At 35.7% G+C, this 24516-nt stretch overlaps 1 protein-coding gene across 1 annotated transcript in view; it reads left to right on the top strand.

The window, feature by feature from the left end:
• CNTRL (centriolin) overlaps positions 1–24516 on the top strand; it is a 90104-nt gene that overhangs the window by 22616 nt on the left and 42972 nt on the right. Inside the window, exons 6-14 of the mRNA XM_021711246.1 lie at positions 151–344; positions 3044–3100; positions 5337–5456; positions 6402–6630; positions 8059–8168; positions 11417–11611; positions 17411–17564; positions 18624–18844; positions 22175–22351. Of these exons, the coding sequence (XP_021566921.1) occupies positions 151–344; positions 3044–3100; positions 5337–5456; positions 6402–6630; positions 8059–8168; positions 11417–11611; positions 17411–17564; positions 18624–18844; positions 22175–22351 (1457 nt within the window). The remainder of the gene's footprint in view (positions 1–150; positions 345–3043; positions 3101–5336; positions 5457–6401; positions 6631–8058; positions 8169–11416; positions 11612–17410; positions 17565–18623; positions 18845–22174; positions 22352–24516) is intronic.

Raw genomic sequence — 24516 nt, 5'->3', positions numbered from 1 at the left:
AGTTTACACTCCCACCAACAGTGTAGAAATGTTCCCTTTTCTCCACATCCTCTCCAGCATCTGTTATTTTTTGAGTTATTGATAATGACCATTCTGACTGGAGTTAGGTGGAATATAATGATAAATAAAACATTAAATTTTTATTGGCAGAAGAGGTAGAAAGATTGGAAAGAGACCTAGAAAAGAAGATAATGGAAACTGAAGAGCTTAAGAGCAAACAAACACAGTTTCTTGAGGAAATTAAAAATCAAGATAAACTGAATAAATCATTAAAAGAGGAGGCCATGTTCCAGAAACAGAGCTGTAAGGAGCTAAAGAGTGACCTAGACATGAAAAATGAATTGGTAAGCTCATATTTTACATTGCTTTGGCTTAATTCTCTTCAGAGAATTCTTTGCCCTTGAATCTAAAAATACAGTACAACTTTCTGTCTATAGAATGGGGAAGATGTGGTTTAACAAAAATATGTGTAAAAGGTTTTATGAATTGTAGTTGATTGTGTATGATATGGCTTCCCAAAAGACCAGTGCTCTCTTGGGCTGCATTATGTGAAGTATGGTATCCAGAACAAAGGGGAAGTGACACCCCACACTATGAGGAGTTGATGAGATGATCCCTAGGCGTTTTTTGTTGTTGTTGTTTTTGTTTAAAAACAAAACCACCATGGTTGTACATAGTACATTGGCAAAACATTTAGAAGGCAATTTGGCAAAATTATCTAAATTTTCATGAGTTATAAGTCTTTTTTGGACATTGTATCCATCTTTTATTACTGAGATAAAAGAACTCTATAATTTCTTTATGCCAACTCTCTGGTACACGTTAATCATCTCAGAGAAAACCTTGGCACAATGTCGTGCCTTAAGACTTTCCACTGTTCCCAAATCATGGATTGTTATAGTTGCCTAATTTTCTCTTTTGCTTATTAATAATATTGTTGATGTTTGTGCTGTGAATAGATGTTTTGTAAGTTGTCAGCAGGTTTTTCTTACTTTTTTTTTCTGTAACTATTTTTCTACAAGTCAGAGTCTGGTCCTCTCTGTGTCATTATGTTATTTTTATAATTAACCATTTAAGACATGTTTATATACACAATTAATGTATCTGTATTGTAACAAATTTAGACAACATAGTGTATACAGTAGAAATGAAAGTCTACCCTTCCCCTGCCCCATAATCCAGATGTTAATATTTTGTTTTCCATGCTTATATATATATATATATGTAATTAAGCACACTATATTCTTGAATATTTTTTTATTTAAAAAAAGGAACCTTACTATATACAGTTGTCCCTCCATATCTGTGCGAATTGGTTCCAGGACCCCTCCACAGATACCAAAATCCATGGATCTTTTATATAAAATGGTGTAGTAGTTGCATATATCCTCTTATATACTTTAAGTATTCTCTGGACTACTTATAGTATCTAATACATTGTAAATGCTATGTAAATAGCTATTATATTTATTGTCTAGGAAATAATGACAAGAAAATAATATGTACATGTTCAGTACAGGTGCAACCATCCTTTTTTGAAAAAATATATTTTTAATCCATAGTTGGTTAAATTCACAGATGTGGGACCAATGAATATGGAGGGTTCACTGTATATTATTATTCTACATCTTGTCTTTCACAAAGCAGCACACACAGATAGCTCTCCAGTTTTAACAATGTAAATGTATATATAAATCTTTCTCATTATTTTAAAAGTCTATGTTGTTTTCCATTAAGTGAATTCTTCATAATTTAGTCAGCCTCTTCCCATTGATGGATATTTAGGTTGCTTCCACATTTTTGCTGTTAGATTCAGTACTACAGAGAAAATCTTTGTGTGTTTGCATGTGTATATACACCTCATGCATTCATACTAGTATTTTTTTAGCATAAATTACTGTAAATGGAATTGCTAGGTAATTTGCATTTAAAATTTTGATAAATGTTAATGCACACTTCAAAAATCATATAACCAATTTGCACTTCCATAGGAGTGAGTGAAGGGTTCAATTTCCAACTTGATATTGTTATTTTGAACTTGTGCATATGAATCTCTATTTAATTTTGGATTTATATATTTGTTGCACAAATATTTCTTCTTTCAATTGCCAGTTTATATTGTTTTGCCTATCCTTCTATTGTTTCAAAGGTCTATTATGTTTTTAAAAAAAGAATTCTGAATCTTATTCTAAGAAGAACTTACAATTGAAGAACATTTTTGTTATCTTTTGCAGAATATCTAGTGATGAAATATCACCTACCATTATATAAAGTTTTTAGGTTTTGAAAAAAACTGCTCATGCATTAGACCAATTAACGTATAAAAGAAAGTAGCATTGAAGTAAGTCTTATGGTGGCCATTTAAACGATAGTAGCCCTCCTGTCTTTGCACCAACAAATATTAACTGAATTTACTCTGCCTTTTTGCAAATTATTTAACTCCTGTCCTTCAGTTTCCTTAATTTTAAAATGAGGATGATTTACCTGTCCTGCTAACTTTATGGAGTTGTGAGGATTTAATGAGCTAATGAATGTGAAAATAATTTGAAATGAATCAAGCTGAATAATGGAAGGTGGTAAATCTATAACTCATAAACTGACAATAAAATGTGTCCATTACTGCTAAAGGAGGGAGTGAGGGAGGAGGGATAAGCAGCACATAATTACACACTAGTTACCAGATCCAGTACCAGGGGAAGAGAGGACTTGCTAGAAGCCCAAACCTCACCTGCATACAATTTACTTATTTCTTTTTCTTTTCTTTTCTTTTTTTTTTAAAGCAGGATTTATTGAGAGGACAGAAAAGCTCCCATGGTGGGAGGGGACCCGAAGGGGTTACCCACAATTTACTTATTTCATAAATCCTCACATGTACCCCACAACTCTAAAATTTTTTTAAAAGTGTCCATATAAGAATAATGCAAGTACTAATAGTCATATCTTCCTATGGCAAGTTGTCAGTAAAGAAAAGCTTGTATTCTTACAGCTTAACTCTCTAGAGTTCTCTAGGTGACAGTATCTGTTTGCTTCTTTCTCCTTTTAGCTCTTGTCTTGGTTTCTTGCAGGCCCTTTTCTGCTGATTCTTTATTCTTCCTTAAAGGTAGTTCCTTCGGGATTGAACTGCACACTGTTTTTCAGGGTTTGCATGATAACTTGTATTAATATGCTTGCTTACATTTTAAACTTTGAAACTGGCTTGCCTTCTTGGGAAATGTGCTTGTGTGTGTATGTATTTTTTTTAATGGATATGTACATAGGAGAGCAGATTCAAATGTGGGGGAAATAATTTGTATTGTTTTTCTGATTGGTAAATACGTTACCTTAATCAACTCTTGATTATCCACAGCTAATATTGTAACTAGGCTAAATTTCCAGTTAATTTGACTCCTATTTTGCTCTCATTTGTGCGTTTCTTCAACAGACATTTATAAAAGACACAAAAGTACTTTGAAATGCACAGATTATTTATTAATATTTACCTGCAGAGACCAATCCATGCAGTCTCCATGATTCCAGGCACATTGATCTTTGAGCTTTAATTCTGCCCCTGTTGCCAATGAGCTTTAAGGACATAAGCCCAAGACTAGTTGACACTGTTGGTTGTGAGTTGCTCTCTTGAAACTGGGGTACTTATGAGCATTCAGTGAAAATATCAGTATGGGTAATGTGCTCAACATCCTGCAGCAGAACCTTGAAGTCAGCATGGTGTAATAGGCAGAGTATTAGATTTGAAGTCAGGAGACTTGGAATTGAACTCTGTCTCTTCCACTACCAGCTGTGCAACTGGACAAGTTATTTAACTTCTCTGTACAGCTTTTATCATCTCATAGGCTAGTTGTGAAGATTCAGTGAAATAGCATACGTAAAATGCTCAGCACAATGACTGGCACACAATAAGTACTCAGCTGTGTTACCTGTTATCTAGGCTAGCATTACTTCCATTTTGGTGGATAATCAGGAAGTGATTATTAGCTAAATCATGCATGACTTTGATATCCTGGGCCTTGTAAGTTGTTATTCATGTTTGTTTATGTTTTATTCTCTTCAGCTTGCATTTTTATATTCATCACATTTTCTGCATGTTTTTTTCGGATCTTTACTATAGACATTGGCAAAAAAAAAAAAAAAAAGACAAAAATCACTTGGCAGACCTTTGAAATGAACTCAAACTGCCTGTCTAGTACAGGCAGTTAGTTAATAGAATATTTAACCTCTGCCACTAATCTAATATGTAACTTTTGACAAGTGAGTTCGCTAATCTGAGACTTAATTTCTTTATTTATAAATTCAGAGAATTAGATTGGATAAGTTCTTGTCTTCTTCCAGCTCCCAAAATTTCTAAGAATAACTAAAAACTTATCATTATGGTAGAATTACTTCATCAAAAATTTAGTATTACTTATTTCAATCTGATTGAGCTTGTTCACATCCCTTTCCTTTTATTACAAAGAACAGTGTTCTGAACACTTGAAATTGAGATGCTGGCTGAGCACAGTGGCTCACACCTGTAATCTCAACACTTGGGGAGGCTGAGGCAGGAGGATTGCTTGAGCCCAGAAGTTCAAGACCAGCCTAGGCAACCTAATGAGACCTTATCTTTACAAAAAAAATAAAAATAAAAAATTAGCTAGGCATGGTGATGCACACCTGTAGACCCAGCTACTCTGGAGGCTGAAGCAAGAGAATCACTTGAGCCCAGAAGTTGGAGGCTGCAGTAAGCTGTGATCATGCTACTGCATTCCAGCCTGGGCAACAGAATGAGACCCCAAGTAAAAAATAAAATAAAGAAAAAAAAATCAAGAAAACTGAGATGCCATTAACCACAATAACAGCAACAGTACAACAATTTAAATCCAATCTTGTATTTTCCTCCTTCTCACGCTTCATTTCTCTGTAGTTAATGCCAATTATTATTTTCTCCCAGGATTTGAAGCTATCGTTAAAATCGGGGAATAAGTTAAATAAATTAGTGTTAATTATTGAGAAATCAGGAAGCAGATACTATTAGGCCACTCACACAAAAATAATTGATACAGAGTTATTTCATGTTTAGTTAAAAACAAATTTAAGTGATTTTTTAAAATGTTTATTCATTGTATTCTGACACAGCATGTAAACTTCAAAGGTCTTTTACGTGATCTCTTATGAAATGATAATTTTGTGTTTCACTTTTTCTAATACGTTGGAATTAAGATAAAGTGTTCTGAGTGTTGTGCAGTTTGCTGTGGAGTTTGAAAAAAATATAATTATTAGTTATAATGAGTACTTGCCTTATCATTCATTATGTCTTTATACTAACTTACTATATGTTGTCTCATATCAAATTGGGTCAATAGTTAAAACAAAAGACCATGGAACTAACGCGAGCATGTCAGAAGCAATACGAGCTGGAACAGGAATTGGCCTTTTATAAAATTGATGCTAAATTTGAGCCACTAAATTATTATCCAGCAGAGGTGAGTTATTGTAATTTTTTAGTAATTCCAAGTTCAAGCCAATATGGATTTGGTTGAGGAGGGTAGTGGTGAGGAAGTGTAAGGGATATCAATAATCTCTTCACTTTCTTGTTACAAGAGTAGAAAACTGTATTTTGGCTGAATCTGTGAATTATTTGGCTCAAGGAGTTAGACCAGTATCCTAAAGAGGTAAAAAGCCCCAAGAGTATCTTTGCAAACAGCCATATCCATTACTAAATGCAACTGTCTAACCCTCAGTTAACTTGCTGGAGAATATAGGTTGATCAGCTCCCTTAAATCCAAACTTCTGGGAAAAGTGCTTTATTACTATGGAATAGTTATCTCCCTCCATGGTTTGTTTAGTAATTACTGGGTTAAGTATTAGTCATTATTGAAACAAATGCCATCAGTGCCACTGCAACAGGGGAACTATCTAACTCCTAGTGTCTTAGAAGTTAGATAGTTCACCAGGGGTTCCAGTCAATATCATATAGTGTTTAATTTTTAAAAATTGATTATTAAAATTTATTAGGCTGGTAACTGTATACCATATATCTGAAAAAAAATATTGGGCTGAGATTTTACTTATATCCGTCAAGAAACCAAAATACAACACCCAGATTGCTAATTTGAGAGATCAAGCAGTGCTAAAAATCTTACAACTCTAGGCAGTTCTTTAATCAATCAGTTCAAATTTTTGCTCTTTGTGGTGGGAGGAGGAATATTTTTGAGACCATTTTTAGTTCTAATTCCTTTTTGGTATATTAAAAATAAGATAGAAGTATAAAAGTATAATATATATATTTCAACCTATAGACATGTAAGATTAATATAAATGTAGGCAATTTTGTAGTATGTTTGCCATTAATAAAATGAATAATGTCATTTTGACTGCTTGGAAGTTTCTTATTAAAACATAAATCTATTAATTTATTTTGTTTTTAGTATGCTGAAATTGATAAAGCCCCGGATGAAAGCCCTTATATTGGCAAATCTAGATACAAGAGAAATACGTTCGCCACAGAAAGTTATATTATCGATAATGCCCAAGCAGTGCTGATCAAGAAGATAGAACCAGATGAAGGGGAACAACTTAGAAATAAACAAGTGAACTTGGAAGCTCATGCACCACTGGATGTACAACTGGAAGACAAAGAAAAAAAAATCAGTGCAGGTTTTTAAAAAGTTATTTTAAATACTTAAAAAATATGAAAAGATTGAATATGTAGGCCGATTTTTAAAAATAATTCTTTTTAAAAAATTTTAATGGGCTTCCTTGGACCACAGTTTTATTTTATAGTTTTTTTAATTCCACATGCTGGTGGTATTTATTACATTGTTGTTTACATGAAAAGTCTAAAGCAAAAGTAGTGATTCTTTGAATAGATTATTTTTTAATGATTCCTCTTGTGGTTGAGAACAGGTTTTTCACAGTAATTTGATGACAACATGTCCAGGGGATCCAAAAATGTATAAATTTTCTCCTGCCAATAGGCACTGGAATGTTACAATCAAAGTAGTAATTAAAACAAGAGCCACTTTATTGATTACTGTGCCTGTAGTCAACACCTAAGGCAGTGCTTTGTACAGGTGGGAACAGAGTACTCTCCTTAGGCTTAGGCTTAAGGCTAGTTAGCCTTAGATTCTTTGTGCTATGCCTCACTCTCTACCTCCCCAACCTTCCACCCCACCCCACCCCACCCCACAATCTAATTCAAAATATCTTGCTACCTTCTAGGAAGTCACATAAAGGAAGATGTCAAATCAGAGGGCACTTTAGAGTCCATACCAATGACAAACTTTGAATCTGCTTACCCACTCAGCTGCATGGATAGGGAAGAAAGATAAAGGTTGCCTGAGTTTATGCATCCCACTAATAATCATGGCCCATTGTGGGACTCTCACCAATCAGATTAGTAGCTTTTCTTCCCTTGATTCGTAGCTGAATGGAAGATATGGAAGGCTAGTAGAGGTTGGCTTGGTGAGAGGAGGAGAGAAAAGACTGAGTTCTCTATGTCTACACATACTTACTATATGCAAGACTCTGGGGGAAAGCAAAATTAAATCAGATAAATGTGCAGATTAGCTGCAAGGGGATGGCTCATAGTTTTGTAGGAGGGAGGAAGAAGTCTGAAATCTGAGTTAGAAAGTAATTGATTTGAGATCACCTCCAATTGAGAGAGACAGCTCAGTCGTGAATTTCTTGATAATGAGTCCCATCATAAAGCATTTGCCTCCAATGCAAGGTTTTGGGGTTTTTTTTTAATGCCCTGAACCTAATTATAACTTGGTGACATGTAAAGTGCATGTTTCCCAATAAAATCCTTATTCTCTCAAAAAGGTTCGCTAATGCTGGGAATATCAAATAAAACCCCTTTCAGGTTAAGAATTTTACAAATAAAAGGATTAGTTATAGTTCTATAGTATATCATGAAACAATTTAATTGTAGAGATTAACTAATAGATATGGTAAGTAATCATAAGTTATTACTTTTTAAAACTGCTGTGATCTATAATGACAATTTAATTGAGGGGGAGAAATGTCAGAATTCAAGATTTTTTCTTGTGTGTGTATATGTGAGCATGGTTTTAAAATTTGCAGCACAAACTCGACTATCAGAACTGCATGATGAAATAGAAAAGGCAGAACAACAAATGTTAAGAGCTACTGAAGAATTTACACAACTGGAAGAAGCTATACAACTAAAAAAAGTATGTAAAAGCAAAGCAACAATGCTAAGAGGAAATGAAAAAATGAAATGTGTCTTTCCCTTTATAACTATAAAATAATTTTTAGATCAGTGCTGCCTAATTGGCTAAAGAATAATAAATTTTAGAGTCAAATATTCTGTAATTTCCCGATTACAGTTTTCTTTCATGTATGATGACATCCAAGTAGCATTTTATAAAGTGTTTTTAAATAAATTACTTAAGATTTATGTAAAAAGATGTAGTCTACTATATTATGAAAGTGGCAACTTTACCCAGAGAAGTTACTTGCTGATATATCTCTTCTAACTTAAAGAAGTACTTTGCACCTTTAAGATCCTGGGACTTAGATTAAGAACCAGAAGACTTCTCTGCTATAGCATGAACATAAGCAAAAAAAAAAAGATATAAAATACAGTACAAAAAGATTGAAGTAACATACTCTCAGAAATTACCAGTCTCTCATGACATAAGCAGCTCAAACCCATAATATAATTGTACAGGGGAAACATTCAAGAATAAAAGAAAGTGCTTTGACATTTTAGTTTTTAAATGTCTAAAAGTTTTTAATTATTTACAACTTTTAAAAATCAGGATTTCAAAATTATGGTGGTAACTACATTTATACTATAATAGGTAGAGCAAGAATGTAAAATCCACATTATAGATTATTTTAAAAGATACACTCTTGTTACTTTCAAATTATATACCAACTAGAAATTGATTCAAATTTACTGGTAGCTTACTATGTACCAGTCACTGACTGGGCTGGGCACTGAGTAATGAACAAAACAGACAGGCGTCTGTCTATTAAGGGCAGACTTCTAGGAGAAATAAGACAAAAATCAAGCAAAAAATTTTTTAAAAGAAAGCATACAGTTAAACAGCATCAGTGTTGCAAGAAAAATAGAAAATTAGGAGAGATAATAAAAGAGATACATAGACAGTAGGAACCACGAAGGCCTCTCTGAGGAGTGACATTTAGAGTAAGACACAAAGGATGAGAAGGAGCCAGTGAGGCCGGGTTGGGGGAAAGAGTATTCCAGGCAGAGGTAACAGTGTGTACAAAGGCTTTCAGGCTTTAGATTTCTCTGCAGAGTGAAGGAGAATGTAGTAGAAGACGAAGTTAAAGAGGCATGAGGTGGCCTGGCGCGGTGGCTCAAACCTGTAATCCTAGCACTTTGGGAGACCAAGGTGAAATGATTGCCTGAGTCCAGGGGTTCGAGACCAGCCTGGGCAACTTGGTGTGAGACCTTGTCTCTACAGTATATCAAAAAATTATCCAGGCATGGTAGCGCGCACCTGCAGTTCCCGCTACTTGGAAGGCTGCGGCAGAAGGATCACCTGAGCCTAGCAGGTCGATGCTGGGGTGGCCGTGAGTGTGCCACTGCACTCCAACCTGGGCAACAGAGTGAGACTCTGACAGAAAAAAAAAAAAAAAAAGTTATGAGGTTAAAGCTCATTCCAACCTTCATTGGTCATTTTAAGGAGTTTGGATTTCATTTCAACATGCAGTAGAAATCCTTTGACGGGCTTTAGGTCATCGAGTAGCTGATCCTGTTTGTCACTTTAACTACTTCATATGAGTGAGATGGGGTGAGGGAAATAGCAAGAATGGAGATGTGTACATCTGTCAGGAGGCTGGTGTTCATTGCAGGCAAGAGATGATAGTGGCTTGCTTGCATTGACCAAGAAGGTACTGCTGGATGTGGAGAGAAACCCAACTGGTTTCAGGGAAAATCGGGCAGTTGAACTGACAGGACTTACAGATGGACTGAAAGGGGGTGAGAAAATGGAAAGAGCCATCAAGATGGTTTATTTTATTTTATTTTTTTCAGTCGAAGTCTCACTCTGTTGCACCAGGCTGGAGTGAAGTGGCACACTCACGGCTCCGGCAGCCTCAACCTGCTGGGGTCAGGTGGCCCTTCCACCTCCAGAAGTAGCCGGAACTACAGACGCACACTACCATGCCCTGCTTATTTTTTTATTTATCATAGAGACAAGGTCTCACTAAGTTGCCCAGGCAGGTCTCAAAGGATTCTCTTGCCTCTGCCTCCCAAAGTGCTGGGATAACAGGCTTGAGCCACCGCAACTGGCCAACAGTAGTTTTAATAATTAAAAGAGAATGTTTTATAATAGCACTAACCAAAGCTTTACACAGATTGATAGATGTAAATAATGTACTACATAATTTGAAAATAAATGGATGCTTCCAAAATATGCTTAGAAAAAATGGTAAATACTTAAATGAGTAAATAAAAGCCTACGTTTTTCTTTATACTGTTCATTTACTTGACATGCTAACAAAGGTAAGCTTCAACCTAGTTCTTATTCAGTGAAATACAAGTCTTAATTTAATGAGGGTTTGCTATATTTTGAAATTCTGTAGTGTGAAATGATTTTACCAGTAAACATAGAACTTAAAATTTTTCCTGATTATGAAGTTATTGTGGTTATTGGGGAATCACATAATGATCATCAACATTTTATTTTTAATCTTTTATCTTTGTCTTTGTAATACTTCTATACAGACTCTTGAGAAACATGTTTACATCTGTTTAACCATTTATGCTAAAAATTGTTAGAAATGGGAGATAGAGTATTGAGTTATTGCTTCTATATCAGTACTCAGAATTTATTGGTTGACTGTCTTCATATTTAAACTAAATAGGAAACTGTAGTGTTGTGGTAAGTGAAATTGTCTAGAGTCACACAAAGTCTTGATTCCCCAACCCTTTAGTTTGACTTTGGGCAAGATATTTAAATTGTTCATGATTCAGTTTCTTTATCTGTAAAGTTTATCTGTTATTAAATTGTTCATGATTCAGTTTCTTTATCTGTAAACTTTATCTGTAAAGTTGTGATAAACATATTTTTTACCTTATATGTTTTGAAGATTAGATCATATGTTGTAGATGATTTTGTATAGTTTAGAGCTATACAAAATCATCTATGATTAATACTATGGTTATTACTACTAATAATTTATAAGTTGTTTATACTAATATCACGGCTTCATTTGTACCCACTGTTTAATTATTAGTTTTCATAAGCTTTTATAAAATAAGATTTTCTATAAATAAGCATAAAAGTATAAAATATGCATGGAGTGCCTAGATAACTCTCACATTTTACTTTTATTTTTTTAAAAAACAGATAAAACAATGTTTTTTCAAATTGTAGACGTTGTTGCTTTTTAAATCAGTGTTACTCTCTTCTGTTAATTATGTGTTGGGATTTGGGGGCATTAGATTTCAGAAGCAGAGAAAGACCTTCTTTTCAAGCAGTTGACCGGTAGGATACAACTTGTAAATAAATTACGCCACGAAGCTCTGGATCTAGAACCACAGATAGAAAAGCAAAGGCAAGGAATTGCTGAAAAGCAGGAAGAGATCGAGAACCTGCAAATAGCCATGAATAGCCTGGATTCCAAAGACCCAAAACAAGTGAGTAAATTAAGACATTTTGACTTGTTCCATGGAGATTAGAAAATTGTTCTATCTGGATAGTTCATTTCTTATCATTGCTAGCTTCAGTCCTTTCTGAAAGTCTCCTTTATTTATTTATTTTTCTTTTAATTTTTTTTATTTTAAAGATGTGGGGTGCAATTCAGGGTTAGGTATACAAATGTTCGTTATGCAGTTACCCTTGTTAATGAGGTGTGCCCCCCCTTTCCCAGGCAGATTCCCACTACTGCCAATTCCTCTTCCCTACCCCTCTCCCGACAGTTTCCCGCTACTGCCAATCCTTTTCTTATAGTATGACAATAATCGTTCAAGGTCTACTTATGAGTGAGAACATGTGATACTCAGTTCTTTGTTTCTGTGAAAGATCACTCAGTATTATAGACTGTAAGTCCATCCAGGCTGCTGTGAGGTTCATGATTTTGTTCTTCTTTATGGCTGCATAATATTCCATCTTGTATATGTACCAAATTTTTTGTATTCAGTCCTCTTTTGTTGGGCAGCATGATTGGTTTCATGTTCTTGCTACCGTGAACAATGCTGCAATAAACACACATGTGAAAGTCTCTTTTGCTTTGACCCCCTCCATATCTATGGATTCTGCATTGGTGGATTCAACCAACCTTGGATTGAAAGTATTCAAAAACAAAAAAGATGGTTGCATCTGTACTGAACATGTACAAACTTTTTTCTTGTCATTATTCCCTAAAAAATATAGTATAACAGCTATTTATTAGCATTTACATTTTCTTAGGTATTATAAGTAATCTAGAGATTATTTAAGTATGTGAAAAGATGTGCATAGGTTAAATGCAAATACTATATCATCTTATATAAGGGACTTGAGCATCAGTGATTTTGGTATCTGCAAGGAGTCCTGGAACCAATCCCTCATGAACACCAAGGGACAACTGTTATATGTGTGTATGTATATAAATTATGTGTGTATGTGTATGTATATTACATATAAATAAATGTGTATATGTATGAACACATATATGAAATGTATGTGTATGTCTAAAACAAAACAGCCTATAGCATTTGAAAGAGATAGCTTTCAGTAAATGATGGCTACGTGGTACACTCAATTTTTACAAGTAGTTGAATTTTTTTGTATTTCAGAGCAAGAGAAACCTTCTCCTTACCTTTTCTCTCTTCTTCTTTTCTACTGTCTTAAAACCAGAAAGAGCTGAAGGGGCTTTTTCTACCTCTTATCCTTTATGCAAATATTCCGCTAAAGCTTCTTATTGTGTCATATTGTTTTGTCCATAAAAATGAAACGTTTCTCTGGAGTATGTCTTCCGAGATATGGCCAGATGTGGTCAAGTGGCTGGATAGGGTCAGGCTCTTGTCTTTGTCTCCAACCTGAGAAGTAGTACTAATTGCTTATTTTATAGTTAATATTTCTAAAATAGAAGTAAAAATGTTTCCTACATATTTTCCTAGGTGTATTTTGAATAATAAGGTTACTTTTAAAAAGAACTTAAGATCTCTAGATTAACAGAAATTATAGAATTTAACACGGAAGGGACAATGCTCTATAATTGCTTTAAGAACTTTACAAGTTAACTATTCCTTTAAACATTTTAGTAAAGTATCATATATATTTTTGTGGGCTAGCTAATTTTGATAAAGGATAATCTTATCATCACAAATATAAGGTCTTTTCTAACAAAACCCTAAAAATTGAAACCAATTAAAATAGAAACCAAAGCGTTTTTTGTTGTTGTTGTTTTGAGTCAGAGTCTTGCTTTGTCGCCCAGGCTGGAGTGCAGTGGCATACTCACAGCCACCACAGCCTCTACCTGCTGGGCTCAGGTGACCCTTCTGCCTCAGCCTTCCAAGTAGCTGGAACTATAGGCATACGCCACCAGGCCTGGCTAATTTTTTAATTTGTTGTAGAGGTGAGGTCTCACCAAGTTGACCAGGCTGATCTCGAACCTGTGGGCTCAGGCAGTCCTCTCACCGGGGCCTCCCCGGTGAGTGCTGGGACTATAGGCGTGAGCCACAATGCCTGGCCTGAAACCAAAGTATTAAAATAGATTCTGATTAAAGAATTTTTGTTACATGAAAAATCAAGAGATTTTTAGGTAATGTGGTCAATAATATATTACTTTTTTGTATTTATTTGTGTGTTCTGCCACCCATGTAAGGTCCCTGAGGACAGGACCTCTATCCTCCTGGTATCTGTAACCCCGTGTTTGTGAATGCTTGCATCACAGAAGGTAGGAAGGAGCCAGCCTATACAACCTATCCAAAACTCCTTTGCTGGCCCCCTCCAGTTCTGTGAACTGTGAGTCTAATTAGTACCTGGATTGTGTGGTTTTTTTCAACAAACAACTGTGATATTCCTGGCAGAAAGAGAGTTTAATTCTCACTGGATTCTGTAAAGAATTACATATAGAAAGGAGATAAATAAGACATAGGAATGGTGCCCAAGTTTTGAAGGTAGCCAAAATCAGTCAGTGCTAGTGGGGGATGAAGCATACAAACCAGATTTAAGTTTCCTTTTTTATTTTGTTAAAAAGACGAAAAGACGCATGCCTGTAATTCCGGCTACTTGGAAGGCTGAGGCGGAAGAATCGCCGGAGCCCAGCAGGTCGAGGCTGCGGTGGCCGGGAGCGGCCACTGCACTCCAGTCTGGGCGACAGTGAGACTCCAACTCAAAAAAAAAAAAGACTAAAAGTTCTTAAGGTTGCAGCCTTAATCTTAGCAACAGAGGACACTCTTTTTAAAATTTGTTTACCCAGAAGGAGGATAATTTGCAAAGTTGCATATTGGCTAGTTTTAGGCACCCTGTTTTAGGCTACAAAATGTGAGCTGTTAAGCAAAAAAGGAAGAATCAAGAGTGGGATCGTTGCATATTTTTCTACAGATGTGGATAAGACTTTTATTAAACTAATTTTTATTATCTAATCAGATGAAGTATCTTTTTGAATAGCCAATAGAATTAAAAATAAAAACTTGACTCTGATGAGATATAATAGAAAACAAATATTAAGTGCCCATGATGTGTCTTGCATAGTGCTGGGTATTTTGCATGTACTGGCGAGGAATTTAATTTTATCACGACAGGCATGCAAAGTTGGAGGCATTTTTTTTTTATTATTCAATTTGCAGAGGATGAAAATGTAATATAGAAATATTATCTGATTTGCCCCAAATACCCTTTTAGGAAGAGGTGGAGCCCTTGCTTATGCTGCTACAGTGACCCTCTCCTCACAAAGGGAATGACGATCTAAAGAGACTAATTATTTTTAAATTAGCTCAGAACCAAGCTTAATCAGGTTTTCAACAAATATAAGCATTTGACTAGGTTTCAAAAGGAAAAGATACCATTTAAAAATCAAATCCCATTTTAGTTATAAAATTGCTCATAGCTAGAAGCACACATATCACAAGTTAACATAATGAAGAAGATTGTATTGCTGGTCCCTATCGGGAAATGCTCGGTGGAGGCAAAGTTTCGGCGTGATTGGCCCCCGAGAGCTTCCTGTGTTGATTTAAAGCGCGGAGGGTGGGTCCTGCCCTCAGAGTCTGCTGGTGATTGGGCGGGCTGGGCTGCCGCTCACTTTTGGCCAGGAATGTGGTTTGAAGCTCTGAATTTACTGAGGCTTGGAGGCGCTTGCAAAAATGTGGCTGTCAGAGAGGGAAGTGCACTTGAATTTGAAGACAGCAGTAGAAAGCGTTCCGCCCACAATTTCTCAGTTCTCAACGGCTCAGTTTTCACAGGACAAATTCTAAGTTAAGGTATGATCATTTTTTATCTCTCTGTACAAAGGACTTAAAAGGAGGAGGAGTCAGAGATGTAAGTTCCTGTTTTTACAATAACTCTTTTGTGAGCTCTATGGTAGTGAAAATCTCAGAACCTACTTTTGCTCCCATGTGTTTAATGCACATCACTGGCATATTGAACCAAATTTTTGTCCTGCTTATAAAGAGGTTTCAGTGAAAATTTTAATGGTGAATTTAAAAGATTTATTGATAGAGATATGAGTGCAGTAGTTGTGGGTTTCTTTTTTTCTATTCTTTCTTGAGTCATAAAAATCCTGATTTTACTTAAAATGTAGGCTGTTATTTGCAGTTACCTTTTCAAAAATATTTCAAATTGGTACTTTGGGAGTGTAGAGAGAAGAGTTAGGAAAATCCCTTAAGTTTTACAAGTAATAAAACAAAAAACCTTCTATTTAAGCTGCCACTCCTTTGTTCATCAAAAATGAAGAGACTTCTTACTTGTATTTGAGGGAAGCAGACACCTAAAATTGATAAATGTTCTTTTATAATCAAATAGGTCTTAAACTTGAAAACCTTGGTGTTTACTCTGATGCAGTTCTCTTTCTTGATCACATTCTCTTGGCTTATTGTTCTATTCCCTTGATTCTGTGGGGGCAAACTTAGAGTCATGAGGGTAAGAGTGGGAGGGCCAAAGTTCTCTGGGGAATTATTTTGTCTCTACGTGAACAGTTGCCTCAGGAGACCTGGGCAAGTCATTTGATGAAACTGAGATTCACTTTTCTCATGTGTGAAAGAAGAGTTAGACTAAATCATTGGTTCTCGATTTATTTTCCCCAGCACACCTAAGAAATACAATTCACTCCATTCAATTAACAATGACTTCTAGTGCCGTGACTTTCAGGATGGGAGAGGATGTGTGGGTGTGTGAAAGCTGTTTTTTACCATAGGCAAGTGTAGCACTCCATCTTGAGATTCAGTGTGCTAAATGGTTTTTGAAGTCCCTCTCAGTTCTTGGTTTATTGAATCTGAAAGCAAAGTATTGTATAAGAGATAGAAAATAAATTTGAATTCCAAGTATTTATTTTATGTCTCTATTTTCCCTTAAGAAACATTTTTAAAAATATGCTTTCAAAGAAATGCAAGTTGTATGAAAAAAGAAGCACACCTGGTTTTTTTGTTTTTATTAAAAAGGCATTACTTATCTACTATAAAAGTTTTTTAAACATTAAAAAACTTGGAATGGACTTGGTGGCCCACACCTGCAATCTCAGAATTCTGGGAGACTGAGGTGGGAGGATTGCTCAAGTCCAGGAGTTTGAGACCAGTCTCAACAACTTAGCGAGACCTCATCTCTACAAAACACTTACACACCCATACACACATATGCACACACAAACTCATAAAAGAAGAAAAAAAAAATCTTCTGTTATCCTTCCACCCAGATATAATCCTTGTTAACATTTTAGAATATGTAAGAAAGACCAAAAAAAGTTTTTTTCTATAGATATATGTCAGTATAATCAGTTCACTTTTTGGAAACCTTTTTAAAAAGACACAGTAAATAACACTGAACTTAGCTACATTACCTATTAACTTTGCCCCTGAAAAAATCACTTAACCTCAGTTTTCTAATCTGTAAAATGGAACTGACTCCCACATCAAGTTATCCTAAGGTTTAAATGAAAACTACCTGGTGAGACCTCATCTCTACAATAAATCAAAAAATCAGCCGGGCGTGGTAGCGCATGCCTGTAATTCTGGCTACTCAGAAGGCTGAGGCGGAAGGATCGCCGGAACCCAGGGAGCCCAGCTGGTCGAGGCTGCAGTGGCCGGGAGCGGCCACTACACTCCAGTCTGGGTGACAGAGTAAGACTCCAACTCAAAAAAAAAATGAAAACTACCCATGTGAAAACAGTACAGAGACAGATACAAAATAGATGCAATTGACTACATTTTTAAATTCTTTCTTTTAAAATGTTAATAAGGATTATTATTTTTGGAAAGAGTATAAGGAATTAGAGGTTTTGATTTTCTTTTTCAATTTAGTCCCATATGAAGGCTCAGAAAAGGGGTAAAGAACAGCAGCTTGACATTATGAGCAAGCAGTGCAAACAACTTGAAAGCCGTTTGGATGAGATACTGTCTAGGATTGCTAAGGAGACCGAAGAGATTAAGGACCTTGAACAACAGCTTACTGAAGGTGAGCATTTAAGTATAAGTTAAGGTAAATCAATTTCATTATTGATGAAGGAAAGATAATAAAGACAGATATTAATCCAGATGTTAGCTGAATACAGTTCAGCTGTTAGTGCTAGTATCTGATAGGGAAATATTTACGGAGTACCCAATTGTGTTTAATGAAATTGAAATTTAATTTAATTGTATTAATTAAAATGTTTTTTAGTTTGTTGTATCGATGCCTAGTGAGCCAGGTCATTCCATTTAGTAGGCAAGAAGTCAATACGTGATCATGATAAGCTCTGGAAGTGATTGTTTTTGTCTATGGCATAAAATCCATTCAGGAGAAGAATGCCCAATGGCATCGTAAATTCAGTGTCTAGTTATAAGAAGCATGTGGAAAAAATTTTAGGATCTATTTTTGCAAGGCACATTTAAATTGACATTCCCATAATTGTGACATTCCCATAATTGTGGAAGAGGAAGACAATATGGCTGTAGTGGTGAGACCCTGTGCTCAGCTAGACAAATGTCCCAGTCCCTTTTTTGGCCATTATCAGCTGTGTCACCTTGGACAAGTTATTTCTGCCTTGATCATTAGTTGATGGAGGATTCAATGAGATAGTGTTCATAAAGTCTCTGGCACACAGTGGGTATCAGTACTATATTTGGGGTGTGTGCATGGTTTTTAAGAAAGTCTTCAGGTTACATGTTTATGCTGCCAGTCTTGGATTTACTTTTATATACTGAGCAGTTTTGTTTTGTGTATCTGGCAACAAGAACTCACAGTTTTATTACACATTTTTCATTGTTTTATTTGGAAATTATTTAACCTTTTTACTGTGTGAATTGGGCATTTTATAAATGTTGCTGGCTAAATATGCTGTTTTTATGGTATATCTGTTTAATACTCTTGTACTATATGTAATAGGGAGAAAATCACTGTTATATTTTGAAAAAAATATATAAGATGGGAAAAACTTGGATGCTTAGAATTTCATTCTTGGTTAGTAAGAAAGAGTTAAGGAGACAATGCAATACTTAAAAAATATACATTGTTACCCTTTTTGCATCTTGCTAGGCCAGATAGCAGCAAATGAAGCCCTGAAGAAGGATTTAGAAGGTGTCATCAATGGGTTGCAAGAATACCTGGGGACCATCAAAGGCCAGGCAAATCGGGCCCAGAATGAGTGCAGGAAGCTACAGGACGAGAAAGAGACATTGCTGCAGAGATTGACTGAAGTCCAGCAGGAGAGAGACCAGCTGGAAATAGTTGCCATGGATGCAGAAAATATGAGGAAGGTATGATTTGTTTGTTCCTGCCTATATTCTGTAGCTTCACAAGTAGATAATGTCCAAATTAAGTTAGTTGAATAAGTTAATAGTGCAGTTGTAAGTGGCAAAAAGTATTAGAGGCTATATGGTAGTTTTTTTCTTTTAAAAATTGGGTTTGACTGAGCACGATGGCTCAAGCCTGTAATTGTAGCACTTTGAGAGGCCGAGGTGAGATCTCAGGGGTTCAGAGACCAGCCTGGGCAACTTGGTGAGACCTTGTCTCTACAATAAATCAAAATATAAGCTGAGCGTGGTAGCACACACCTGTAATTCCAGCTACTTGGAAGGCTGAGACAGAAGGCTCACCTGTGCCCAGTAGGTCGAGGCTGTGGTGGCCGTGAGCATGCCACTACACTCCAGCCTGGACAACAGAGTGAGACTCCGACTCAAAAAAAAAGTTGGGCTTTTTTCTTCTTCTTTAGTTATGATACATTTGGAATCATAGGTTCTTCTTTATCAAGAAAAATATGATTATTTTATTGTCTTTCTATCCCTGAAAGGTATTGTCGAATAACTCTAAAGAATGGGAAATTGTAGGTATTACAAATAGTGTATTAAATGTTCATATTTTATTATTTGTACAGCAAAATTGAGCCCAACTTGGTTTTTCTTATTCTTATTACTGCTTGATAATTTTAATATTATTTTATAGCTAATAAGATAGACACAGTGTTGTAAATTATAATCTTTCCCATACCTGATTTGTTGCCCATTTATTTGGAGACTTCACTTGCTCTGTTAGAGTTGTTTGGCAAACTTTATCATTCATAAGAACCACAAATTCCCCAACCTCACGCTCAATAAGTCTGGCTCCAGAAATCTGAATTAATATATTTTAATATTATGGAATTTCTCAGGCATATAAAAATAGTATTTAATATCATGAACTCACAGCCTAGCTTAGGAAGTAAAATATTGCAGATATATTGAAATCCTCTATGTACTCCCTTCCAGAGGTAACAGAATTCTGAATATGGTTATTTTTCTGCATCTATATTCTTTTACTACATATGTAAATATCATAAACAATACATAGTATTGTTTTACATGATTTTAAGATTTATGTAAAATTGTTTATAATGTGCATATTCTTTGTCTACTTTCTTCCTTCATGTGTATGTTTTTAAGAATTATGTACATTGATACATGTGGCTCTTTGTTTATTTTCATTGATGTAAGTAGTATCCCATTGTATGTACATACCACAAATTTATTATTTATTCATTTTCTTTTGGGGGGACATTTAGGGAGTCTTTTGCTATTACAAACAATGCTGTAACATTCTTGCATGTCTTGAGCATGGGGGACTATGTTTAGGAATAGAACTGTGGATCAAAGAGTATATTCATCTTTAATTAATGTTTACTAGATATTGTCAAATTGTCAAATTACTGTCCATTGTGATTGTATCAGTTTCTACTGATACCGTTCTACCACATCCTTGCTATCACCTTAGTAGTGTCTGATATTCATTTTTCTTTAAGCTTTTATTTTGAAATAATTTTAAACATACAGGAAAGTTGCAAGAATAATACAGATAACTCACACTTACCTTTCCCCTTGTCACCGATTGATATTTTACCACATTTGTTTTATCTCATATATAATTTTCACATCTTTTGTATACATTTCTATACAGATTTTTTTTTCCTGAACCATTTGAAAATCAGTTGTAGACATCATACCCTTTGGTCCTAAATATTTCGGCATGTGTTTCTTAAGAAAAAGGACATTTTCTAACATAACACAAAATAATTATCAAATTCAGGAAATTCAGTATTTTATCAGACTTCATGTTTGCCAGTCTGCATGGTGTCTTTCTTTCCTATCTTTCAATTATGAAACTGTTTACAGTTACAGGGAAGTTGAAAGAATAGTTCAGTGAACATCTATGAACTCACTTAGATTCAGTAAATATTTTGCTGTATTTATTTTCTCTCATAGACACATACCTCTTTTTCCTGGTCTTAGAAAGTCGCAGACATATAGCATTATCCCTTCAACACACATCTCTGAAAAATAAGGACATATTCCTGCATTACAGTACCATTATTACACCTAGGAAATGTAACAGTAATTTCCTAATGTCATCTGTACCATATTCAGATTCTCCCAGTTGTCCTAAGAATGTTTTATAGCTTGTGTGTCTGTATGTGTTTAGAATCCAGTCTGGTAGTCCTGTAAATTGTCCCTCATTCTGGATTTGTATGATTACTTCCTCATGGTTTGTTTAACTTGTACCTCAATGCTCTGTGTAAAATAGTAAATTAACTGCATTTTCTCCTGATTGCTGGAGCGATTGGACACTTTTCATTTGTTTATTTGCTGTTCACATTTCCTCTTCAGTGAATTCCCTGTTCATATTCTATCCTATTTTTCTGTTGGATAGTCTGCCTTTTCTCAAAGATTTGTAGTAATTCCTTATATTTTCTTCTGGATTATAGGTGGTTATATGTGGTATCTGCATTTCAAACAAGCAACTCAAATTATTCAGTTGCCAAGTAGTGTCTGGACCGCCCTTTGAGAAACTTTTATAGACGTTCTCATCATGGGATCCTCCTCTTTAATCCATAATAATTTGATCCTAAATAAATAGATGAAAGCTATAATGTTTAATTACAAAAAAGATAGACTAACATGAATCAGAACTGTTGTATGCTAATAAATATGTACTTCTATTCCTGTTAGCACTCGTTTATGTTACTCTATTAGCCTTAATATTAGAGTGCCAATCCCATTTTGTTTCTAATAAGTAAACATACTGTGGCTTAATAGGAAGGATACAGGCTATGAAATCAGAGATCTATTTTCGTATCCTGACTTTATCACTTTTCTAGCTTCACAGTTTACTTAGATGTTCATTCTCCAGTTCCTCACCTGTAAAACTGCAAGTTGCCTTATACAGTTATTATTAATTATATAATGAATGTGAAAGCATTTAGTCCAGTGTCTGATGAAAAATAGGCCTTAAATCTTATCCTTCTCTCTTTTTTTTTCCTTCCTTTCTTCCTTCTTATGCTTTTAGACTCATTTAAAATGTCACACGATTGGCTACTTTGGAAAACGACATGTCGGTAGCTTACTGACTTGCCTGATTGCATTTAGCCAGGTTTCTATTTGCTAATTAGGATATGCATAGCCTGAGGCTTCATAATATTGCTAATGAAAACTTTCTGTGGCAGGCAGCAGTGGCTGCCCAGCATTTAGTTTATAGTGCTCAAGTTACTGATAATGACTTGCAGATGCTTTAAGCAGTACAGTGAGGGTTCCATAGTTAAACACACTGACTCCTTCCAGGAGCTTGCAGAGCTGGAAAGTGCCCTCCAGGAGCAGCATGAGGTGAATGCATCCTTGCAGCAGATCCAGGGAGATCTCAGTGCCTATGAATCTGAGCTAGAGGCTCGACTGAGAGTAAGGGATACTGAAGCCAACCAGCTCAAGGAAGAGTTGGAAAAACTAACAAGGCTTACCCAGGTAAGTGGGAGCATGAAGCCAACTAGGCTTACCCAGGTAAGTGGGAGCATGAAGTAATCTGTGCCTTAAGATATCATCCTTCCTTTAGTTTTTTCTTAATTTAAGGTTAAACACTTTTTAATATAATATATGTAGAAGGCACATTTTTGGAATCAGACATTCTGAGTTTAAATACTAGCCCTGTGTGAACATAGGCAAGTCACTTCATGTCTCTGAGCCTCCCAGCTTGTTCCTTCTCTGTAAAATGGCTTATGGTGAGGATAAATGAGACAATGGATATGACAACGCCTGGCAGTTCATATTCAATGTATTCTAGTTTTTCTTTCTTAGAACAGTTTTAAGAGACTTCCTTTGGGTTGATAGTAAATTCTAGTTTGCTTTTTCCTGTTATGGTTGGTTGATAGATCCACTAGTTTAAATTACACTTGCAAATTAGAGAAAGTATTATTCTTCCAATAAATATGTATTGATTGGCCATTGAGGGCCAGATGCTGTCAGTGCTCTAGGGAAAGAACAGACATGGTCACCTCTGTGATCCTGACAGTCCAACCAGTAAAACGATGTGGGAAAAAGAAACGGTGCTGTTTCTTTTTCCCAAGGAGAGGGAGTGGTCAGGGAAGACCACCCTAAAGAAGCAATGTTTTAGTCAAGACCTGAAGGATGAGTAGGATTTGGCTGTGCAGAGGGGAAAAGGGTAGTGGTGAGGGATATATATTCTAGGCAGAGCAGCAAGGAGAGAGAACATGGTGCATTTGAAGCATTGAAAGTATGCCTCCAGAATGCCAGGAGAGAGAAGAGTGGAGCGAGAAGGTGGGAGATAAAGGCAGAGAGGTGGGCACAGACCAGTTGTAGTATGTTCTTTATCAGATTAAAAATACAATTTTGGGCCAGATGCAATGGCTCATGCCTGTCTTTGGGATGCTGAGGCTGGAGGATCAATTGAGGCTAGGAGTTTAAGAACACCATGGGCAACATAGTGAGATACTATAATTACAAGGAAAAAAAAAATTAGCTGGGTGTGGTGGCACACTGTAGTTCCAGCTCCTTGGGAGGCTGACTTAGGAGGATCACTTGAACCTTGTAGTTTGAGGTTGTAGTAAACTATGATCATACCACTGCACTACAGGCTGGGCAACGGAGAGAGACCTGTCTCTAAAAAACAAACAAAAAACCCAAAAAAATAGTTGTGATTAGGCTGTTAGCCAAGTGGACTTCATTTTCCTTCAGGAAGCCCACCCTGTCCTTCTCCTTCTGCCTGCTGAAATTCTGGGTTCAGTGGATATGATGACCATCTGTTTAAATTGTCTGTCTTACCCCAGCTAGACTCAGAGCTCAATGAATGCCTAGATTGTATTTGCTTGTTTCTGTTTTTTCAGTGCGTAGCAGGAGTGTCAATAGGTGCTTATTAGATGAAAATGAAATGAAATAAGATTTTTTAAATCGTGGGAATGCATGTAATAGAGAATTCATATGATTAGAAAAGAAACTAAAAATAGGTCTGGTTTATTATAATAATTATGTTATTGTATTCCTTTACTTATCAGATATCAACTATCACTTGCCTGTTATCAGGATTATATTTCTCAAGAGTACCAAGTTTTGCAAAGCTATAATTGACAAGATCAGAGTCTCAGAAAACAGGAAATTGGAGGAAAACAATTAAAATAGCACTACATATTTTTAAATAATAGTAAATAAAATTTCTAGATGGCATTTTCTTTCAAATAAGTTCTCTTTAAGCTAACCCTTACTAGCTTGAAATACATTGTCCTTTGTGCTTCTATTTTTCTCTTAATTTTTTTTCCTCATAAGTCTTGACAAAATAATATAAAAGCCTATCCTTTTCACCGATTCACTTGGTACTGGAAAGGACATTCCCTCCCCCTAGTACCAGGACTGCCAGGATTTGTCTTCAAAGCACACATTGAGAGTATGGAACATAATAGATCTCTGTGATCTACAGATCTCTAATTGTTAAACTTTAGTTATGTGAAATCACTTGTGAAGCTTATTAAATGCAGATTTCTCCAGCCCAGGCACCATAGCGGAGACCTTGTCTCTACAAAAAAAATTTTTTAAATTAGGCCAGGCTCGGTGGCTCAGCCTGTAATCCCAGCACTTTGGGAGGCCAAGGCGAGTGGACTGCCTGAGCCCATGGGTTCGAG

Source organism: Carlito syrichta, unplaced genomic scaffold, assembly GCF_000164805.1.
Source record: "Carlito syrichta isolate Samal-C Ts95f unplaced genomic scaffold, Tarsius_syrichta-2.0.1 Scaffold82277, whole genome shotgun sequence".
Classification (NCBI taxonomy): domain Eukaryota; kingdom Metazoa; phylum Chordata; class Mammalia; order Primates; family Tarsiidae; genus Carlito; species Carlito syrichta.
Note: the sequence above shows the minus strand (reverse complement) of the source record. Positions and strands in the feature narration are given on the sequence as shown.